General features: G+C 34.2%; 1 protein-coding gene across 3 annotated transcripts in view; it reads left to right on the forward strand.

The window, feature by feature from the left end:
* The window catches only part of Msh3 (mutS homolog 3), a 183,564-nt gene that overhangs the window by 127,629 nt on the left and 35,825 nt on the right, over window positions 1-20,110 (forward strand). For all 3 annotated transcript variants that reach the window (XR_007346415.1, XM_015497854.2, XM_048800207.1), the window contains exon 18: window positions 576-687. Coding sequence is in view for 2 of the 3 variants with exons in the window: in XM_015497854.2 (XP_015353340.1) it covers window positions 576-687 (112 nt within the window). In the remaining variant the exon portion in view is untranslated. The remainder of the gene's footprint in view (window positions 1-575; window positions 688-20,110) is intronic.

Here is a 20,110-nt window from a genome sequence, read left to right on the forward strand (position 1 = left end):
TTGGGAATGCTAAACACATACTCTGACACTGAACTATGCTCCCAGCCACCCAAAATAATATATTTATATAAAAAAAGTGAAAGATATAAATGATCATAGAAATTAAACAGAATATGAAAATTTTAGATCATTCCGTGTTCAGTCCAACACATGACATTATTAATACTAAGGTAATTATTAAATATAGAAATAATTTTATATGATTTACTTTATTATGCTCATTACTGAAAATAATTCAAGTAGTGATAATCTGAACTGTTACTTTTAGTAATGAAAATATGTTTGATCTTAAACAACAACAGAAAAATTAAAAGGGTCGTGAAAAGGTCATCTGTAGTCTTGGAGCCGTCAGAAGACTGCTAAGTTCGTGCTTCAGCGCACAGTTATTCCCAGTTATTATTTTATAGTTAAAATTATACTTTTATACTCAAAGCCTTATCTGGCTCTTAATGTCTATGTTTAAGGTTTTGCTGTCTGTTTAGTAACTGGGTACTGAAATTTTTCATGCTGAGAGACTTTTTTTTTAAAAAAGCTATTTTCATGCCTATAAATTGAAATCTTAACTTTTTTTGCAGGCCAACTTTACAAGAAGAAAAGAGAATCATGATAAAAAATGGAAGGCATCCTGTGATTGACGTGTTGCTGGGAGAACAGGATCAGTATGTTCCCAATAGTACAAATTTATCAGTAAGTACCACATTTTAAGATTAAAAAAAGTAAAAGATGATAACATTGATTCCAGCTTTTTGGAATATCACATAATTATTTTTTTATATTTATTTTGTAGTTGTACTTGGACACAGTACCTTTATTTTATTTATTTATTTTTATGTGGTGCTGCGGATTGAACCCAGGGCCTCGAACATGCTAGTGAGCCGTCTACCGCTAAGCCACAACCCTACCTCCATAGATATTTTTTTCCCCATAAATATTTTTTATAATTTAAAATTATCCAGGTTTTAACTTTGGCTTTAAATGGACTAATCCTGGGTATAGTTTCATATTCACTATTAAATATGGAATTGATTCAAATTCCAATGAAAATTTATTCATAGATGGAAAGATTTAGCAACTGAAGAGGATTATCTTAGTTCTCCTAGGTAACACAATAACAATATTTACCAATACCCAAATATGCTGATGAGACTGGAATCACACCAGGGTTTTGTAAATTCCTATTATCATATAGTGTTATATGCTTTGTCGTGTGTTCCACTATTTTCAGATGCTCTGGGAAAAAAGACAAAACAAATGCTTTACCTCATTTCCATGATAATTTTCATCATATGGGCTTGAGTTCTCTATAGAACATTAATGACCCTGAATACTTAACTCATTTAGCACATACTTAATGAGTGCCTCAGGTAGTTAAGTGAGTATTAGGAACAGAGAGTAGTAAGCTATTTGGAACTTTTCCCTGCCCTTGCAGAGCTGTGGCCTAGCAGAGAAGATGGACGGACTAATATAGTACAGCTTATTTAGTGCTAGAATGTTGTTAATCAATGTGTTCTGGGAACAGGTAACAGCTTGACCTAACCTAGTGTGGGAAATATGAAGAAGGTTCCCCAAGGTGACATACAGACTGAAGAATGAGTCAGTGTAAGCTAGGGAGAGGGGGGAAATATGCTACATAGAGGAACCAACCTGGCAGAGACTGGAAGTAAGGCGGACCAGGGTGAACTTAAGGAACTGAAAGATATCAAGTGAGGTAAGGGCACAGAGCATAAGAAAAGATGTGTTTAAAGATAAGGAAGAGGCCAGTTTACTTATAGGTTTTGTTCAGAAATGTACATTCTTAAAAGATTGAGAATACTAGCAAGAGAGTGAATTGGGAAAAATATGAATTGTGGCAGGTGTGTGAGTTACATTGAAGTTACATTATCAGAGCTAAGCAGAGCCAAATACTAAAGTGGTAAGGATAGATTTTTATCCAGTAATATTGTTGTAATAAGGAAAAGAGCCCAGCATGACTTTGACTTGACTAATTTGTGCAGGGGCTAAAAGGAGAATGAGAAATTGGCAGGGGGGTGAACTGAAAGGGGTGGGGTGAGATTGGTTAATGTGAAACCTGTCTGAATTTGTTAACCTGTACTTATACCACAGTTCAGAGAGCTAGCTCTTATTCCCTGAGAGGACAGTCTGGGTGGTAAAATATATATATCTCAAAGAGGCAGAGAAATAATTTAGAATTGCAAGCTTTCTAAAGTAACTGCTCTAAGAAAGGCCTTAGTGGTCTATCTGCCTATCACCAAGTTTGTGCTGGAACAAATAGTAAATTCTCCTGGCAGCACTGTGTTTTCTCAGGCAGACACTGTAAGAGAGTCTGGTTCTTCTAAGGATGCTGTCTTGAGCTGTTGAAAACTATGCTAGTGTTCACGTATTTTTAATGAGGAGGGTGGACTAAATTATTTGTGTTCAGAGTTTATAATTATTGAGTCTGAAGTTGAGACCTAGTTGAGAAAAGGGCAGTGGTGCTGACTAGTGGTTGATCAAGGAGACAGCCTTCATCAACATTAAAATAATGTGCAATTGGGGCCAAAGAATATGTAAGAAATAATTGAGAGATTGTATCTGAGAATGAGGTGCCGGTCTTTAAGATTTCAGAGGTGGTATTCTTTTGGGTGATGGTAGGATCTAGGTAAGCCTTGGAAGGTGGGTAGCAGAAGGAAGAAGGTATTTGGAAATGAGCTCAAGAAAGAGAATTTGGGAGTCATCCATGTGAATGTTGAGATTGTCGAAGGTACCAAGGGATCTTTTGTGGAAGATGATAGTGATCCAGGTGTCAGAGATTATAGGGCATGGGCACTGGTGACATAAGGTTTCTAGGTGCCTTCAGTGAGGATAAACAGAAGTGGTAAGACCTAAAGAAGCAAAGAAAGACTTCTGAGTCCTAAGTTGCATTGGGTAGGATGTGGCTCAGCTCCCAAAGAGAGGACTGCAAGGGAGTTTCCATCTAAGTCAGTGTATGAAGGAAATGTTAAGCAAATGGTTAAAAATATACAAGTATCAAGAAATATTTCTGAAGACAATGAAGAATTAAGATGTAGTGGGGCAGTCAGATAGTAGACCAGAACTTCAGGGAGTTGGGACTATTACAAAATATTCCATCTTGGACCATGACTAAGGGGGAGAGACATGTGGCATGGTGAATTTGGCTGGTCACAAGACTGGTAATCTAGTTTCATGTTGCATTTGATATTATACAAAGGCTTATTGGTAGTTTGTAACCCTATTATCTTAGTTGGTTCAGGCTGCCATAACAAAACACCATAGATGGGGTAATTTATAAACAACAGAAATTTGTCTCTTGTAGTTGTGGAGGCTCAGAGGTCTAAAATCGAAGTCTCCGTATCTTGTGAGGCCCTGTTTCCTGGTTTGTAGATGCTACCTCACTGTGTCATCACATGGTGGAAGACTTGACAGATCTCTCTTAAGCCCTCATGACCTAATCACTTCCCAGAGCCCCCCACCTTCTAATGCCATCATCTTGGGAGTTGGAATTTCAGCATATGAATGTGGGGGTGGCAGGGAGACACAAATATTCAGACCATTGGCAATCCAAGGACTACTGTCTGTAAATTGTTTACTCTCATTAGAAAATTTGTCTATTACTTAATATATCAAATAAGACAATAAGTACTGATCTTTCATTGTCTTTAGAAAGACATAATTCCCTTTTCAGTTCTCATAATAACAATGGGGTATAACTTTTCTTGAGTAAGTAATATAGTTCCAATAGATAATAGCTTGGTTTATATTTAACTTATTAGTCACATAAAAATCTTTTCCTGTTACTGGGTTCCCATGGCCATCAGCTAGATCCCAAGTATGTTATTTTTGAAGAACTAAAATAACCTTCTAATTACAAGGATGTTTTAAAGAAATATTGCACTCATATTTAAATCTTTACAAAATAAATGGAATGATTTTTTTTTAACCATCAGGCACCTCAGAATATTCCAGAATATTCATTTCTTTTACATATGCTTTTTCTAACTCGAGTAGGAGTTGATATAAAACTGTTGCTATGGTGAAGTGTATTCTATTTTTCAGGGTATAAATTTATATATAGGGATAATGTTGAGAAAGAACTTACTATGTGAAATTCACTGTATATTATGGCTATCAATTTATAAAATATGCCCTAAAAATAATTTCCTCAAAGTTGAATGGCATTGTTCCTTTGATAACCATTTAGTTTTAAGAAATAGTCTTCCATACATGTAAATTATAAATATGATTGATTTTCTGGATTCTGTATTATATGAAATTATTCCAGTGCTACTGAACAAACCAACTTTCTGCCCACTTTTCTTCTCCCCATTTTAAGAATGCTTTTTAAGCCCCCTGCCCCCCCCTTTTCTTCTTCCATAATTCATTGTGTAATCTAAGTATTATATTGATTTGGCAGCTTCTGGATCTTCCTACCTTCATCTTGCCCCTCTCCAATCACTCTCCACTCTGTAGACAGCCACAGGGCCTTTTCTAACCTGTCATGTCATTCTCCCATTTGAATCCATGCTTTATGTTCCAACCATATAGACTTCTTACACTTCCCAAGTATCTGTGGGACTTGGCAGATGGTATCTGCTGCCTGGAATGTCATTTTTCTCCACCTTCCCTCTTCTCACCCACACTCACAACCCACTCCACCCCACTCTCTAGCTAGCTCCTGATAATTCTTCCAGTTTTGTCTTGGATGTACCTTCTTACATGAAGCTTTCCCTCACCGAGGCTGGGATGGGCACCCCAATCTCATACCTACCTATGTTTCTATCTTGGTATCTATCCCACCAAATTATAATTTATTTTTTCTTTTTTTTTTCATTTGTACTTCCCAGCAGACTGTAAGCTTGAAGAGAACAAGGAATATTTCCCTCTTTTTGTAGGTGTAATTTCACTATTAATCACACATCTCTAGCACATAACAGGAACCTAATCAGATTTGTTAAATAAGGATTAACTAGAAGCTTCAGCAGTCTCCAAGTCTCACTTTAAAATTTTGCCTTTTTGTTCCATAAAATGTTACTTTTCAGGATACTATGGAGTTTGGATCAGGTGGGGGGTGGGGAGGGTTTCACATTGCAGAATAACTGCCCTGTAGAACTAGAAGAAAAATTTTGGATTTTGTAGTACAACATCTCTTCATACTTGTGAATAAAATACATCCCAGAATAAGGAAATAACCTTTCATAGGTTGCCCAAGTTGGATAGTCTTAGACTCTTTCCCCAAGCACAGATGTATTCTATGGCAAACCAGTGCTTTCCAAACTTTTCACTTCACTGAACCTAGAAAATGGTAATATTTTGATGGTTCACTGGAATCAAAGGAGAAGGTAGAGGTTGCTCAGAGCCAAAGGAGATTGGCCCAGAGGCTGTGGTCACCCAGCCCCACCTGCCACCTTGAGGATTAATTGGTCAGAGTCATGACACACCTCCAGCACTATGAAAAACCAAGACATACTCCTTGGGAACCTTCACTATAAGACACTGCAGTCTCAACCCTCCGTGATTGTTTGTTTATTAAACCAAACAGCTTTCTTTCTATTAAATAGATTTTGATAGCAATTAAAATTGAGGATTTGTTTGTGGAGTTCTTTTATTTTGTTTTTAGCATAAGTAATATAATTCAACTTATTCGGAAGGGCAGTGGGGGTGGGACTGAGTCAAATGTGCAGAGTAAGAAGATTCCCAGGAAGCACTTTGAACCCTGTAGATATATCTACCCAGGGGAAGTCCACAGTCTGGATGTTATAGAGCTAGGACAAGGTGGGCACTGGGATCCTGGTCCCAGTTGTTTCTGAGATCAAGAAGTGGCCTGGGGCTTTTCTATCCCAAGTGCTGTGTGTGACACATAGTAGGTATTAATGTATTTGTTAGTAATGAGTGTTTGAAGCTGGTAAAGATGAGGACAGGCTTTCCAATTTCTTCTTTCATCCTAGTACATGTATACTTTTAGTTGCCCCAGAAATGCTTGCTTTGGTTATAGAAGAACTAAAAGACTAATTATAGTAATATTAATAAACTGTTGACTATTTGTACCTAATTACCAAGCAGAACAACAATAATGCATACCATAAAATACATCTAAGCTTTAAGCTTAATTTTGTTCTGTGGCTCAATTATTCTCATAGATTCTGCTAGAAATGTGTTTTTCATATGGCATGGTTATTGGATTATAAGTCCAAGGATAAAAGTTAGAGGAAATATTATGGTAATTGAGCACTGTGTTCTATGACTTCTCTCCTCTAGTGTCCCTCCCTTCCTTCTTCTGAAACAGTGAAATAGAAAAGATGATTTGTATGATAACTGATTTCTTTTCGAGTGTTCTAACCTATGCTGCTGTCTCTTTGCCCAGAATGTTTCTTCTCCTCTCACTTACCCATCTCCTTTGATTGAACTCCTATTCATTCTTGAAGATCTAATAGAATACTCCCTCATTCTTAGAGCCTTCACCATTACTGTAGCCAGAAATAATCTTTTTCTCTTCTAGCACTTTCTTCTGGTCATGTACTACTTTTTGGCTCCAGGGATAATGGAGAAGTGACATGGTGATAGGAGATATAAATTCAAATCTTGTTCTGTTGTTTTACGGTCATGTTAGGATATCATACTCCATGGGATTTAGTTTCCTCAACCATAAAATAAAGGGTCTGGACTGTGTACCAATCAGGTCTCACATCCAGTGGAAGGTCAGGTGGGCAGCATTCAGGGGTCAGAAGGATTGACATCTCAACACACAGCGAGTGCTGCTGTCCGGGCTTGTGGTCCTCTTTTCTGTTTCTAGGTCTCTCTGGGCTAAATAGCAAAGATTTTGGCCGAAAGCTTATCTGGAGGAGGCTTTCACTGGAGAGTCTTTCACTGTAACCTGCCCTTGATTGACATTTTCAGGGAATAAAACACTTTGAAACTGCCAAATTTTTTCAGCGGCCTGCAGCTATTATAAAAATAGTTCTACCATGATTGTTCCTTAAAGGTAGATGTCAATATCTTTACCTGTCAAGGAAGAAAACATTATTTGCAGAAAATTAGCTGTTGCTCAAGTTTTGGAATTAACTCATGACTATCTTAAACTTTTTCTTTTCTACTGTGTGTCTTCTGATTTCAGGGATATTATGGCCAACTATTATCTAGTGTACCCAGTGGTGGATCCAAGGACCCTGACATAGGAGCACTTTTCTCCTTACTTAGCAGTGACTAAGTGACTATGATTCTCTGTCATTGAATAAGGGTCCCCTTTAAAACATCTGTCAGAGGATGAACTTAAGTTAACATTCCAAGTTTTCCTACTTAGTAATAGTATTATTGGTCAAAATACTTCTCCAAGCTTTTATTTCCTCACCTATAAGACAGGAATACAGTAATTCTAGTATTACCCTATCAAATTGTCATAAGAACTAAATGAGATGATACAAAATCATTAACACAGTGCCTGGCACTCATTAAACTGTGATTTTCATAAAATATTTTAAGGTTTACCTTTTATTTTTTCAACTTTTTAAAAATGTTCTCCTTTACCAAATAACGTGGCATTTAATGTTGAAGTTGCTTAGTTATCTCAAGTGTAGATTCACCGTTTTGATTCTCAGTGAACAATATTAAGTTCTGATTGACTGATGCTATTCAGAAAGACATCATCCATAGTAGGGTAAAAAGTTTACAGAATGTACTCCTAGCCTCTCCACAGGCTCATATGTCTTTCAAATCAGGGTGTCTCAAATACATATGGCTTTGTGATATTCAACAATATAGATATACCATAATTGCCTTGTAAATTGCTTTTATCTTGCTGTTATAAAAAATTATGCAATTGTGCCTCAAAATACTCATGGTAGAAAACTTGGTAAAACCATAGGGAAAAACAAAACACATCTAGGTAATTAGATTTTTCCCCATTTTTGTCAATAATATGGTTTTTCTTTGTTACTCATTAAGTGATGTATTTCTCAATGAATAAATAATTTCTCTTGAAATTATTTATTGTCATATCTAATTTAATCAAAACTAACTTTTCAGGCAAGACACATGGCAGCAGATTATATTGGTTATAAGTGTGTCCTCTCCTAATTTAAGTGTTAAATAATCTATCTGGATCTCAGTTTCTTTACCTAAAAAATGATGATAAATGAATATACATTTAAAATGATGCCTGGCATAGGGCAAGCACTGTATAAATGAACTTATATTTTTAGTTAATTAGCTAAATAAAATAAATTGATGCTAATAGCCTTGGAAAGCTGGGGGGTTTTATGTGTGTAGATTTTTAAATAGAGGTGGAAAGGGAAGTACCCCCCAGATGCACCCCATTCTTCCCCTACCCTCCTTCCTGCGCCAAGACAACTCAGCTGATGCCTGATATAGCACCTGTTACTTGCCATCTCTCTTTTGTCCAAGGCTTTCCCAACTCTCTCTGGGCTGTAGAGGCTATAGTTCCCATAGAAGGAAACTCCAGGAGAAGGACAATAGCTGCTATAGCTTTGTGAGGCCAGATGGGTGCCAGAACGTGCCAGTACCACCACAAGGGAGTCCCGATTTGGCCAGGAGACCATGTAGGACTCTTGTGGTACCCATGTGGGACTTCCTGGACTAGAAAGAAGGTATAGGGGAACATGGACTAACCCTCCAGTTTCCTTAAAGAAGGGCCACTGATGGTTCTGGAAGTTGGAGGGTTTTGGTGAACTGACTCTTATAGGAAATCAATCAAAACTCATACTGTATGTAGCTCTGCTACATGACCAGTAGACATCTGCTGGTCCAAGCATGGGTCATTAAATTATTGGATTGTGTCATGGTCTAGAATAAGGATGACAGATTTAACAAGTAAAAGTATATGATACCCAGTTAAATTTGAATTTTAGATAAATAATTAATAGTTTTTTATTAACTATGTCCTATGCATTATTTGTTTTATGCTAAAACATTATTTATTATCAGAATTTTAGATTTTACTAACATCCTGTATTTGATCTAGCAACCCTAGTTTATCTAAAAGGACTTGGTAGAGGGTCCAGGATGGTAAGAGTAGCCTTTATTCAGCTCTGGGAAATTGCTCTTTAAATTTTACCCACTGGCTTAGCTTAAAGATGGATAAATATACCCCTAATCCCATTCATATTTAGGATTATGGTTTAATCACTTCAGTGATTTGAAGAGTCTAAAGAACTTCAATACATATTATAAATGTTCCTCTTAAAGGCTCTTGTAGTTTATACTTACACCCCAGCAGTATTGAGTGAAAATCTGAGAGGGAGGTAATTAATTTGACCTTAGTTTGTGTATGATTGGCAGCCCTAGTCTTTGTTAGCCTTCAACAAATTGGTCTTTGGGGGCACTGTCACTAGAGTGAGGATAGAATAACTTACCTTATAATATTTGTTTTCTAATATCCTGGATTATAAAACCATAGTAATCCATCCACAATCTCCACAGGGTGAGTTTTTGTTTGGAGTTTAGTTTTTCATCCAATAGCTTTCTTCACTTTCATGTTTTAGTAGAAGCCAAAGCACAGCACTGAGTGTCTGGGGTCTCTAAGTGTCCAAGCAGCCATGTCAGTGGCTCTCCAAGTTGTAGCCTTTCAGCTTAACTTCTGACCAGAACAGCAGAGTGCAGTTCAAAACTGGTGTTTGGATCTGGAAGCAAACATGGTAGTCATGCTGGCATTTTAGAAGGCATGTTAGATATGAGCTTCTCCATATACTTGTCTTCTTAATATTATTTTTTGACTTTTGAAGGACCTAAATTTCCCGTAAAGTACACAAAGCAATTTAAAAAGACATTAAATTTATTTACTTGAGAATTTGAGACATTTCATACATTAAGTGTATTGAACTCATAGAACTTTTAAATGAAAATATATTAAGTGTTAAAGGAGATTACTTAGAGTAATTTTTGTCTTTTTGCTTTCAATATGATGCCTTTTGAAGACCCAAAAGTGTTAATTTTAGTGCAGTGAATGTTAGTTCTTCCTTTTATGAGTGAATGTGTTTCTTCCTTGAGATGATGATAATGATGAAAATCATGGAGGGGTTGATGTGGTAAAGATGGTGTTGGAGTTATTTTGGCACTTGTTTTCTCTCTTTTTTCTTTTAAACACAGGCATGACAGGTTTTGAAAATTGAAGTAATCAGAAACTAAAAAGGCATGTTAGAGATTTTCATAAATGTGTGTTATTCTGATACCCACAGAATACCAGCCCAGTTAATGCTACCTGATGCATGTACTCACCACTAAACGAATTGCCTGTTCTTTAAAGATTTAACTTTGTATGTTTTTTGTTTGTGTGTGTATATGTGTGTTTGTGTTTCATATATATATATATTTCATATGTTTACAATACAATTATATATATGTTTTAGAGTATACATGTACACATAAACATGATTTGCCAGTTACATAGAATCACATATCTTTCCAAGATTGGAGTTTTTCTGTTTATTGTTCATGGTATTTGGGGTAGAGTTGTTTTAAAATGTAATGTACTTGATTAATTGTATAATTTGTGGATAATATGGACATTTCTGATCCTGTAGTTTAATCCTATTTCTTCCACAAAATACTTTTTTTTTTTTCATATTTAGAATTTTTGGTCCACCTGTACTGGATAAACCTCTAGGGTATGATGTAGTAGATCACTCTTATTTACTTACCTGTTGTTACCAATCAATATATATATATATCACTCGGTTTTCCAATTTTCTAGGAACATCCATCATGTGAAACATTCATGTGTTGTCATGGTTTCTTTCAGTATCTTTTTTCATACCATATGGTTCTGTTTTGTTACTGCTACAATATCATATTGTTTAACAAATACTGAATATTTCTCCATTGATATGGGGCTATGTTTATATATCTCAATATGTATTTTTATACTTTTTATCTCATGTATACTATTTTAATAACTTTAAATAAATTTATCACACAACTTCTTTTAAAAAAAGAAGAAGAAGAAAGAAATTCTTTTAATCTCTGAGGTTGTAAAGATACTCTCCTGTAGGACTGGGGTTGTGGCTCAGTGATAGAACACTCACCTAGCATGTGTGAGGCCCTGGATTCAATCCTCAGTACCATATTAAAAATAAATAAATAAAGTAAAGGTATTGTGTTCATTATAACTAAATAAAAGTATTAAAAATAAAATACAATAAAATTTTAAAAGATACTCTCTTGTAATAACTTGGTAAAATTTCATTTTCAGATTTAGAGTTTTCATCATTATATCTTTCTGTATGGATCATCAGGTATTCTACACCAGTTTTTCAACAATTCATTCATTCCCTATCAATATACAGAATTATTAGTCACATATTAAGTTTCCATGTTTTTATGGGTCTGTTTGGGATACTATTATTTTTTACTGTTGCTTTTTGTGTTTGTTTTGTTTTTTTCCCCGAAGCCAGATCACACAGTCTTACTTACTATAGTAAAGTAATTATCCTTTACATCTGAAAGGGAAAGTTCTCCCCACCAATTATTCTAGTAGCACTTGTTGACTTTTCTTTTACATTTAAACTTCTCCATTTCATTTTAGAATCAACTTACACACTTTTTGGTTGGGGAGAGGTAGGCACAGGATTGATTTTTAGATCAGTTTGGGAAATGGTTGATATCGTTACCTTGATACAGATATGACATGTGAATATGTCATGTACTTCCATGAATGCTATGTACTTTTGTTTTTCTTTTAATCTTCTCAGTGAAATTTTAAATTTTCCTCTACAAAGATTTCTGTATGTTATTAGATTTATTGCTAAATGCTTTCTGTTGGTTCATAGTTCATATCCTTTTACAATTATGTTTTCAAATTATTTGTTACTCTTACAGAAAAATGCAGGTGATTTTGTAACCTGATTTTGCTATATCATGAGTCTAGCTACTTTGCTAGATTCTCTCATTAATTATAATATTTTTTTCTAGAATTCTCTCATTAAATATAATATTTTTTCTAGAGAGTCCCTATTGTTTTCTTTGTAGACTATGTGACCTGTGAATAATGATAATTTTGTTTCATCCTTTGTAGTCCTTAGGCCTTTAATTTCTTTTTTTGCTGTGTTATCCTTTCTGGGACCTCAAAGAAAATGTGAGCATCCAGTCTTGATTGATTTAAAGGAAAGGCTTCTAACATTTCATTATTATGTCTGGTGTTTGCTGTAGGGATTAGGTAGATACTCTCTACCTGGTTAAAGAAGTTTTTAAAGGGTCATTTTATTCCTTCAGTCATTCACCACTCAGTGGTATGTAGTATAAAGGACAGAACTGTTTCCCAGCTAAATAAACATTGTTTAAATATTAAAACTATGAAATCTAAATGTGTACATAATATTTTTTCTTATGTACAAAGAATTAATATTGGCATATTAACTGGCTCCAACTCCTAAAGTTCAATCGAATTAGATATTATATCATCCTATAATAAATGTAGAAGAAATAAAATAAGAAACAAGTCAACAGTTTCTCTGAAGTTCAGTATAAAAGAAAAATGCCATTCCTTTTGTCATTGGGAAATGTCAGACTTGCATATTCACTTTGGATAATTCATCCATTTAGGTAACTTGTACACAACTTAAATTCAAAGGAGAGTAATACTGCTATATGTGTAAGTGCCCTACACATAATTTCACTTAATGAAACTCTACAAATAAGTTTAATTTCTGACTTTTATATTTGACTTAGGCCAAATTTATTTTCATTTCCTATTTTCCATTTCCTTTAGTTCATTCCTTCTGTTTCAATTAATTAGTGTATCATATATTGGGAATTTTTCTTAAGGTGACTATTTTAAGTATCTTATATTTTTAAGCAATAACAATTTACAAAAAAAAACTGTGATAGCATTTATAGTTTCAAAGGAATTTCATATTTATTTTGAACTTCATAAATTCACGTAAGGCCAAGATTTCTGGATTTACTCAATCTTACAGATGAGGAAGTGAGGTGTAGCTACTTAATGACAGTGCCAGAAGCAGAAGCCCAGATTTTTAGCACTAATGCTAGGGTGCTTTATCACTCTCTTATTAAAACAATTTATTAAACTAAGGTTTTAAAAAGTACCTTTTCAAATTACTGATTCTCACTAGATTACTTAAACAGTACGTTTAAGTAATCTTATCCCTCAAGGCATTGTGGAAAGGAACCAGGCTTTGACAAGACAGAAGTTGTACGTTTTTTCTGTGTGAGTGTGGTGGCCCTGTGCAGGCAGCTCCTTTAACAGTGTGGGCACAGTTCAGGGAGTCTGGGGATGGCACCTGCCTCCCTCCTTTGCTGTATGGTCCCTGCAAATTCATTCTTTTCTTCCACTCTCCGTTGTGTACTTTTCTCTATTGCTTTATTTCCGTGCAGTGTTCTCAAAGTTCCAAAACCACAATGTCATTGAGAAGTTCTGTGAATTTTTCCTAAGTTATGCAAATGTGTTCATAAAAAGTTACTTGAATGCTCCTGAGGATGATCCATGAAATAATTATTCTTTTGGTTTTTGTTGATTTAGTATTTCTTTTGATATTGGATTAATCTTTATTTTTTTCAGCTAATTTTTATTACTTACTGTAGCACTGGAAAAATGGCAGTGACACAATTTCTCTTATTGAATTTTTGCATGCAGCAGGCATTCATCAATATCAATTATACAAGGTATAATTGTTTGTGATTCCCTAGACAAAGCCATATAACTTGCTCCATAAGAACTTATTAGTTTCTAGATTGAAAACTGTGACAAAAACCCTATCTTTTGAGGAGTTCATCATGTCTACATTTAAAAATCAAGTTACTTTTTTAAACACTAAACTAGTTTAAAATGTCATTATAGTATAAATGACATCAAAACACTATTCAAAATGTTTGAATAAGACATAATAAATTATTAACATCTATAAAACCCAGGGATGAGTCTATGTATGGTTTTTAATTACAGTTTCACACTAATATTTTGGTAGTATATCCCTCCCTTCCAACAGTCAAACTCTCCAATATGTCATTATTATTTCTTCTTCTTCCTCTCTCCTTCCCCTCCCCCTCTCCCNTCAGTTACACATCCATTGATTTACATTGCCCGTCCTACGTGTCTGTTGTGCTCCGCTGCCTTTCCCATCCTCCACCCTCCCCCCTCCCCACCTCTCCCCTCCCCTCCCCTCCTCCCTCTCTACCTCCTCCAAGAGCAGATTATGCTAAGTGAAGCTAGCCAATCCCTAAAAAACAAATGCCAAATGTCTTCTTTGATATAAGGAGAGTAACTAAGAACAGAGTAGGGACGAAGAGCAGGAGAAGAAGATTAACATTTAACAGGGATGAGAGGTGGGAGGGAAAGGGAGAGAGAAGGGAAATTGCATGGTAATAGAAGGAGACCCTTGTGTATTTTTCTAGGGTGAATATTTTAAAAAGAAATTGCTGGTCATATATACCAGTATACAGAATTTTTAACTTTACCAGTCATTTCCAAATTGTTTTCCATATCTTTGCCAACATGCTTCGTAAAGTGACTTTTCACCTTTATTATAATCTGATACATGTGAAAAATTATCTTTTAAAATTATTCCTTTTTAAATTTTTTTTTAGTTGTTGATGGACATTTATTTATTCATTTTTATGTGGTGCTGAGGATCGAACCCAGTGCCTCACACATGCCAGACAGGTGCTCTTCCACTGAGCCACAACCCCAGCCCTTAAAGTTATTCTTTCAAAAATCTCTATTCACATTTCTTTATTCTTTCTCTTTAAACTTATTTTTTACTTGATTACCATTGCCATTGTATACTTTATTCTTTATTTATTTTAGTATTATATATAATATTTGGTTTTATTTTGACAAAATAATACTTGTAAGGAATTTGATTTCAATTCCTACTTTCCTTATCACCTCCCTCCTGCTTTTTTTCCCCCTCTACTCTACTGGTCTTCCTTTCACTCCTTTATTTATTTTTGATTTGTGCTTTCTACGTATACATAAAGGTAAAACTCCCTGTGGTGCATTTATGTATGCATATAACATGATTTTGTTATATTCATTTCATATATCCTTCCCTTTCCTATCCTTCCTCTCTCCCTCTCATTCTCTATCTTCTACCCCACTGATCATCCCTGTATAATTATATCTGATCCATCCCCCACCATTGCCTTCTTTCCCTTATTTGGCTCTAGATTCCACATAATGAGAGAAAGCATTTGACCCTTGATTTTTCTGAGTCTGGCTTATTTCACTTAGCATGATATTCTCGGTTTCCATCCATTTAAGTTTATTTTTAATTGATACATAAAAACATAAAAATTATACATATTCATGGACCATGTGAGATGTTTTGATACATTTGTACATTGTGTAATGTTTAAATCAGGGTAAACATGTCTGTCTCCTCAAATATTTATCATTTCTTTATGGTGAAAACATCCAAAATCTTTTCTTCTAGCTTGTTGAAATACATAGTACTATTACTGTTCCCAGCCTTTGGCAACTACCACCCTATTCACAATTTCAGTGAGGTCAGCATTTTTAGATTCCACATATAAGTGTGATTTTGGTACCTGGCTTAGTTCACTTAACATAGTGACCTCCAGTTCTATTCACATTGCCACAGATGACAGGATTTCATCCTTTTTAATGACCAAGTGGTATTTCATTGTGTAAATGTAGCACATTGTCTTTATCCATTCACCAGTTGATGGACACTTAGGTCGTTTCCACTTTTTGGCTATTGTGAATAATGTAGCAATGCATATGAGAGTGCAAATGTCCCTTCAACATACTGAGTTTGTTTCCTTTGGATGCTTACCCAGTGTTCTTTCAGATAAGTAAGCAATTGCTTGTGGGACTCTTGAACAATGCTGCTGATTACATTTTCCTTTCCCTGATTATTAATATGCTTTTTGGTCTTTTGTGTTTCTTTCTCATCAAATATCCTATTCTTATCCTTTGCCCATTGTTCCGTTGGTTTGGTTTTAGTGTCATTAATAGGTAGGAGTTACTTTTATATTCAGGATATTATTAGCTTGTTGTATGCCTTTTTATTTTTTGTTTGGTGATTTCTTTTGACAATGATTTCCCTTTATGATTTACGTGTTTTCCAGTCAAAGAATTCACTGTAACTATATCAGATTTTATAATTTCTATTGATGCTGTTGTACATTTGTGTTACTTCCAGTTTGAGGCAATTATGTGAAGTACTGGTGTGAACAATCATTTACTTATCTTTTGTTAAGCATCATTACATTTCTCTTTAATGTGTATCTGAGGACAGAATTGTATTATTTTTCTATTTTATTCAATAAATCATTCTCTATTTTGATGCTATTAATCTAATCTTCTATGTTTTCTTCTAAAAGTTTTAAGTTTTACTTTTCACATTTAGTTCCTTCATCCATTAAGATTTGACTTGGGGGACTTTGTGTGAGAGTTACTTGCTCCTTTTCCATTTGGATACCCAGTTGTCCCACCATTGTTTATTGAATATTGCATCTTTTTTGGCTGACTTGTAATCCCACCACTGATGACATGCACCAGAGTAGTATCTATAGATTTGGTTAGTGGGCTTTCTGTGACTGCTCTGTCCGCATTTTTCTAAAGTTGTATCACAATTTTTATTTCCTATAGCTTAATAATAAAGTCTCCCTCCCGGTTGTACTTCTTCAAAATTGTATTGACTTTTCCTTGATTTTTTTCTCTATCAAATAAATTTCAGAATTAGCTTCTGGAATTATATTGCTTTTTAGATTAATTTGTGAGAATGACATCATTTCCATTCAAAACTAACCTTTATGGAAATATAACATGCACAGATTGTAGGTATCCAGCTTGGTCAGTTTTTACAAAGTTACTCAAGTGTCCAACATCCAAATCCAGAAATAGAACAGTAGAGTAGAAATGGTGCCCCTTCTGGTCGGGGGAGTTCCTTTGAGTACCTCCTTGCTCCCTTAAGGTATTGTTGTCCTAATTTATTTTACCATATTTTAGTTTTGTCTGTTTTTGAGCTTTGTAAAAATGGAAACATACAATATATACTGTGTATTTTTTTGATCCAACATGAAAAAAATATTTTTAGTTATAGATGGATACAATAACTTGATTTTATTTATTTTTTTATGTGGTGCTGGGGATCAAACCCAGTACCTCACATGTGCTGGCAAGTTCTCTACCAATGAGCCACAGCCCCAACCTGCCCCAACATTGTTTTTGTGTGAGTCATTCACAGATTTTCCATGTAGTTTATTTCCATTGTCATATAGAATTCTTTGTATGAATATATCACAGTTTATCTGTTTCACTGTTGATAAACATTGGAATTATTTGCAATTTGAGGCTATTTTGAAAAGTAATGCTGTGAACAATCTTTTACTTACCTTTTGTTATTTATCATTTACATTTCTGTTTAAGATGTGCTTAGGAGCACAATTCTTTAGCTATATCTGTTTTAAGTTTTAGTAGATACTGCTAAGGTTTTTGTTTTTTTTCTTCTCTAAGGTTTTTCAAAATGACATACAATTTATTTCCCCAACATCTTTGCCAAAACTATTACATTGACAATTTTTGTTTTTAAACTTTAGCTGTACACATGGAGTTGTGGTATCTTTTTATGATTGGATTTGTACTTTCACTTTCCTAATGATTATTGAAGTTGGACACTTTTGCATATTACTAGCGACCATTTGTATATCTTCTTTTGTCATTTTCTTTTTAGTTTTTTCTTTTGATTTATATATAATATTTGCACATATATATATCATATATGTATGATTCAAGTACTTGGAAAATACATAATGTAATGGTACCTTCTGTTCTTTAGATTTTCAGTCTATTAAATGGTACCATTTATAAACATAACTTCCTTATTTAACATACTCCAATTTTTCAGTCTTCTCCTTTATAGTCCTGTTTAAGAAGATCTGTTTAAGAAGTTGTTGCTTACATCAGAATCATATGTTATTGTTTTGATAACCCTAATATTTGTTTCTGTATTTCAAACCTATCATCTATCTGGAATTGATTTTTGTTTACTAAGTAAGATAGAGAATCAAGAGTTCATATTTTTCAGTATAGACATTCTTTGACCCAACCCAACCCAAGTCATCAAAAAGACCGTCCTTTGTCAGAGCAGCATTGTCATCTTTGTTATAATCAAGGAATGATATACATGCCAATCTATTTCTAGATTCTGTTCTCTTCCACTGCTATAGCATTAATTATTTTAGCATTATTAATTAGTATAGCATTACTAATTGTATAGCATTACAATATTGAGCCTTCCAATTCATGAACACAGTATCCTACTTCATTTAATTAGATATTCTTTTATTTCCTTCCATAATAGTTTTATAGCTTTCTGTATAACGATCTTATTCATCTGTTAGGTTTATTCCTAGATATTTGACTTATTTTGATAGTTTGGTAAATTGTTTGATTAAAATATATTTATTTTTAATTACTTAGTGCTAAAATGTAGAGGTTAAAGATGACTTTTGAATACTGAACTTGTATCTAATTTGATTTCACTAAATTCATTTATCAGTTCTAATCATTTTTGTAAATTTCTTTTTGGGAATACAACCATATGAATAATAATAGTTTCATTATTATCTTTCCAATTCTTGTACCTTTTGTATCTTTATCTTATTCTTTTCACTAGTAAATGTTGAACTTTAATGCTTTCTCTGTATCATTAAAGATCATCAGATAATTTCCTTATTCTGTTAGTGCAGCAAATTCTATTGATTGGCTTTTGAATATTAAACTAATCAACCAACCTTGTATTTCTTAGAAGCTCTATACCTGGTATTTGCTTATTAAAATTTTATTAAGGGATTTTGCTTTTTATATTTATAGGTAAAATTAGTCTTAAATTTTTCTTTCTTGTAAAGTTCCTGTCAGGCTTTGGTATCTATATTATATTGATTGGCCTTATGAAATGATTTGAGAAGAATTTCCTCTTGTTCTATTATCTAGAAATTTTTTTGTAATATTAGTGCTATTTCTTAAATGTTTTCAAGAACTTAGTGGGGATGTTAGCTGGTTTAGAGATTTTTTGGTGAAAGGGCTTCAATTACAGGTTTAATTTTTTAAATACAGTATTATTAGATTCTCCCTTTTGGTATCATTTTGCCATTTTTAAAAAATAAATATTAGCTTTATTTAAAAATTTAAAAGTACTTAGTTATACCAGATATGTGGTTGTTTATTCATAGGTTTATTATTTTTTAAATCTCTGCAGAATTCATTTTATTTTTTATCATTAGTTTCACCATTCTCATACCAAACTTCCTTCCCTTTTCTTACTATTCTAGGCACTTTCTGATTCACTCAAGTTCCATTAGTGGAGATTCATTATGCCACATGTCGCTACAAGAGAAGAAATTACACAGGAAGAACAGCATCCCTAGTACAGTTTGACATCAGGGAAAATGCTAATGTGTGGCTTATTAGCTTTAGGGATGAATTGCCCCCTCCCCCAAAGTGCTGAGATGTAATATCTTCCAGTGCCTTGTGGCCTGTTCTGTGATGCCTTACAATCTCTGATGCACTTATTAGCTGATTGAATCTTTCTATAGTTTCCAGTTAACTTCTAAGGGAGTGTTTAATTGGCCTATTCTGAGAAGAGCTTTTATTCTAGACTCATTAACCAGTCAAAAGTTGGACTAGGTAGGTGTGGCCAAGGTATGGGTTCACATAGCATAGAGTATGGGTGCCCTGGGATAACTTCTCTGCAGAGGGCTGCAGTTGGACAAACTCCCTTAGCAGAGTCTATACATGGTATGTGCTGTAATCGATTAATACAAGGAAGGTAGAAAATTAGGTCATCTAAGAGCTGTAGCTCATCTGCCTCTGCCATATATTTTGGTAAAATGCCAATGAATAATTAAGTACTGACAAAACTCACATCTAGAATTGATGTTGTAAATTTCTTTTAATAGTCTTCTACCTATGACTGAAAAATCTATGTACTACTAACCCAAAATATGGTCTTGGGCAATTGGATATGTAATACCTATAGTTTTTTCTTTCTTTTAATTTATTTATTGGTTCTATTTAGTTATACATGACAGTAGAATTCATTTTGACATAATTATATAAGCACAGAATAGATTTTATTCTAGTTATAATGTAACAGAGGCCACAGCCAGCATCTCATTGGAG

Source organism: Marmota marmota, unplaced genomic scaffold (assembly GCF_001458135.2).
Source record: "Marmota marmota marmota unplaced genomic scaffold, marMar, whole genome shotgun sequence".
NCBI lineage: Eukaryota > Metazoa > Chordata > Mammalia > Rodentia > Sciuridae > Marmota > Marmota marmota.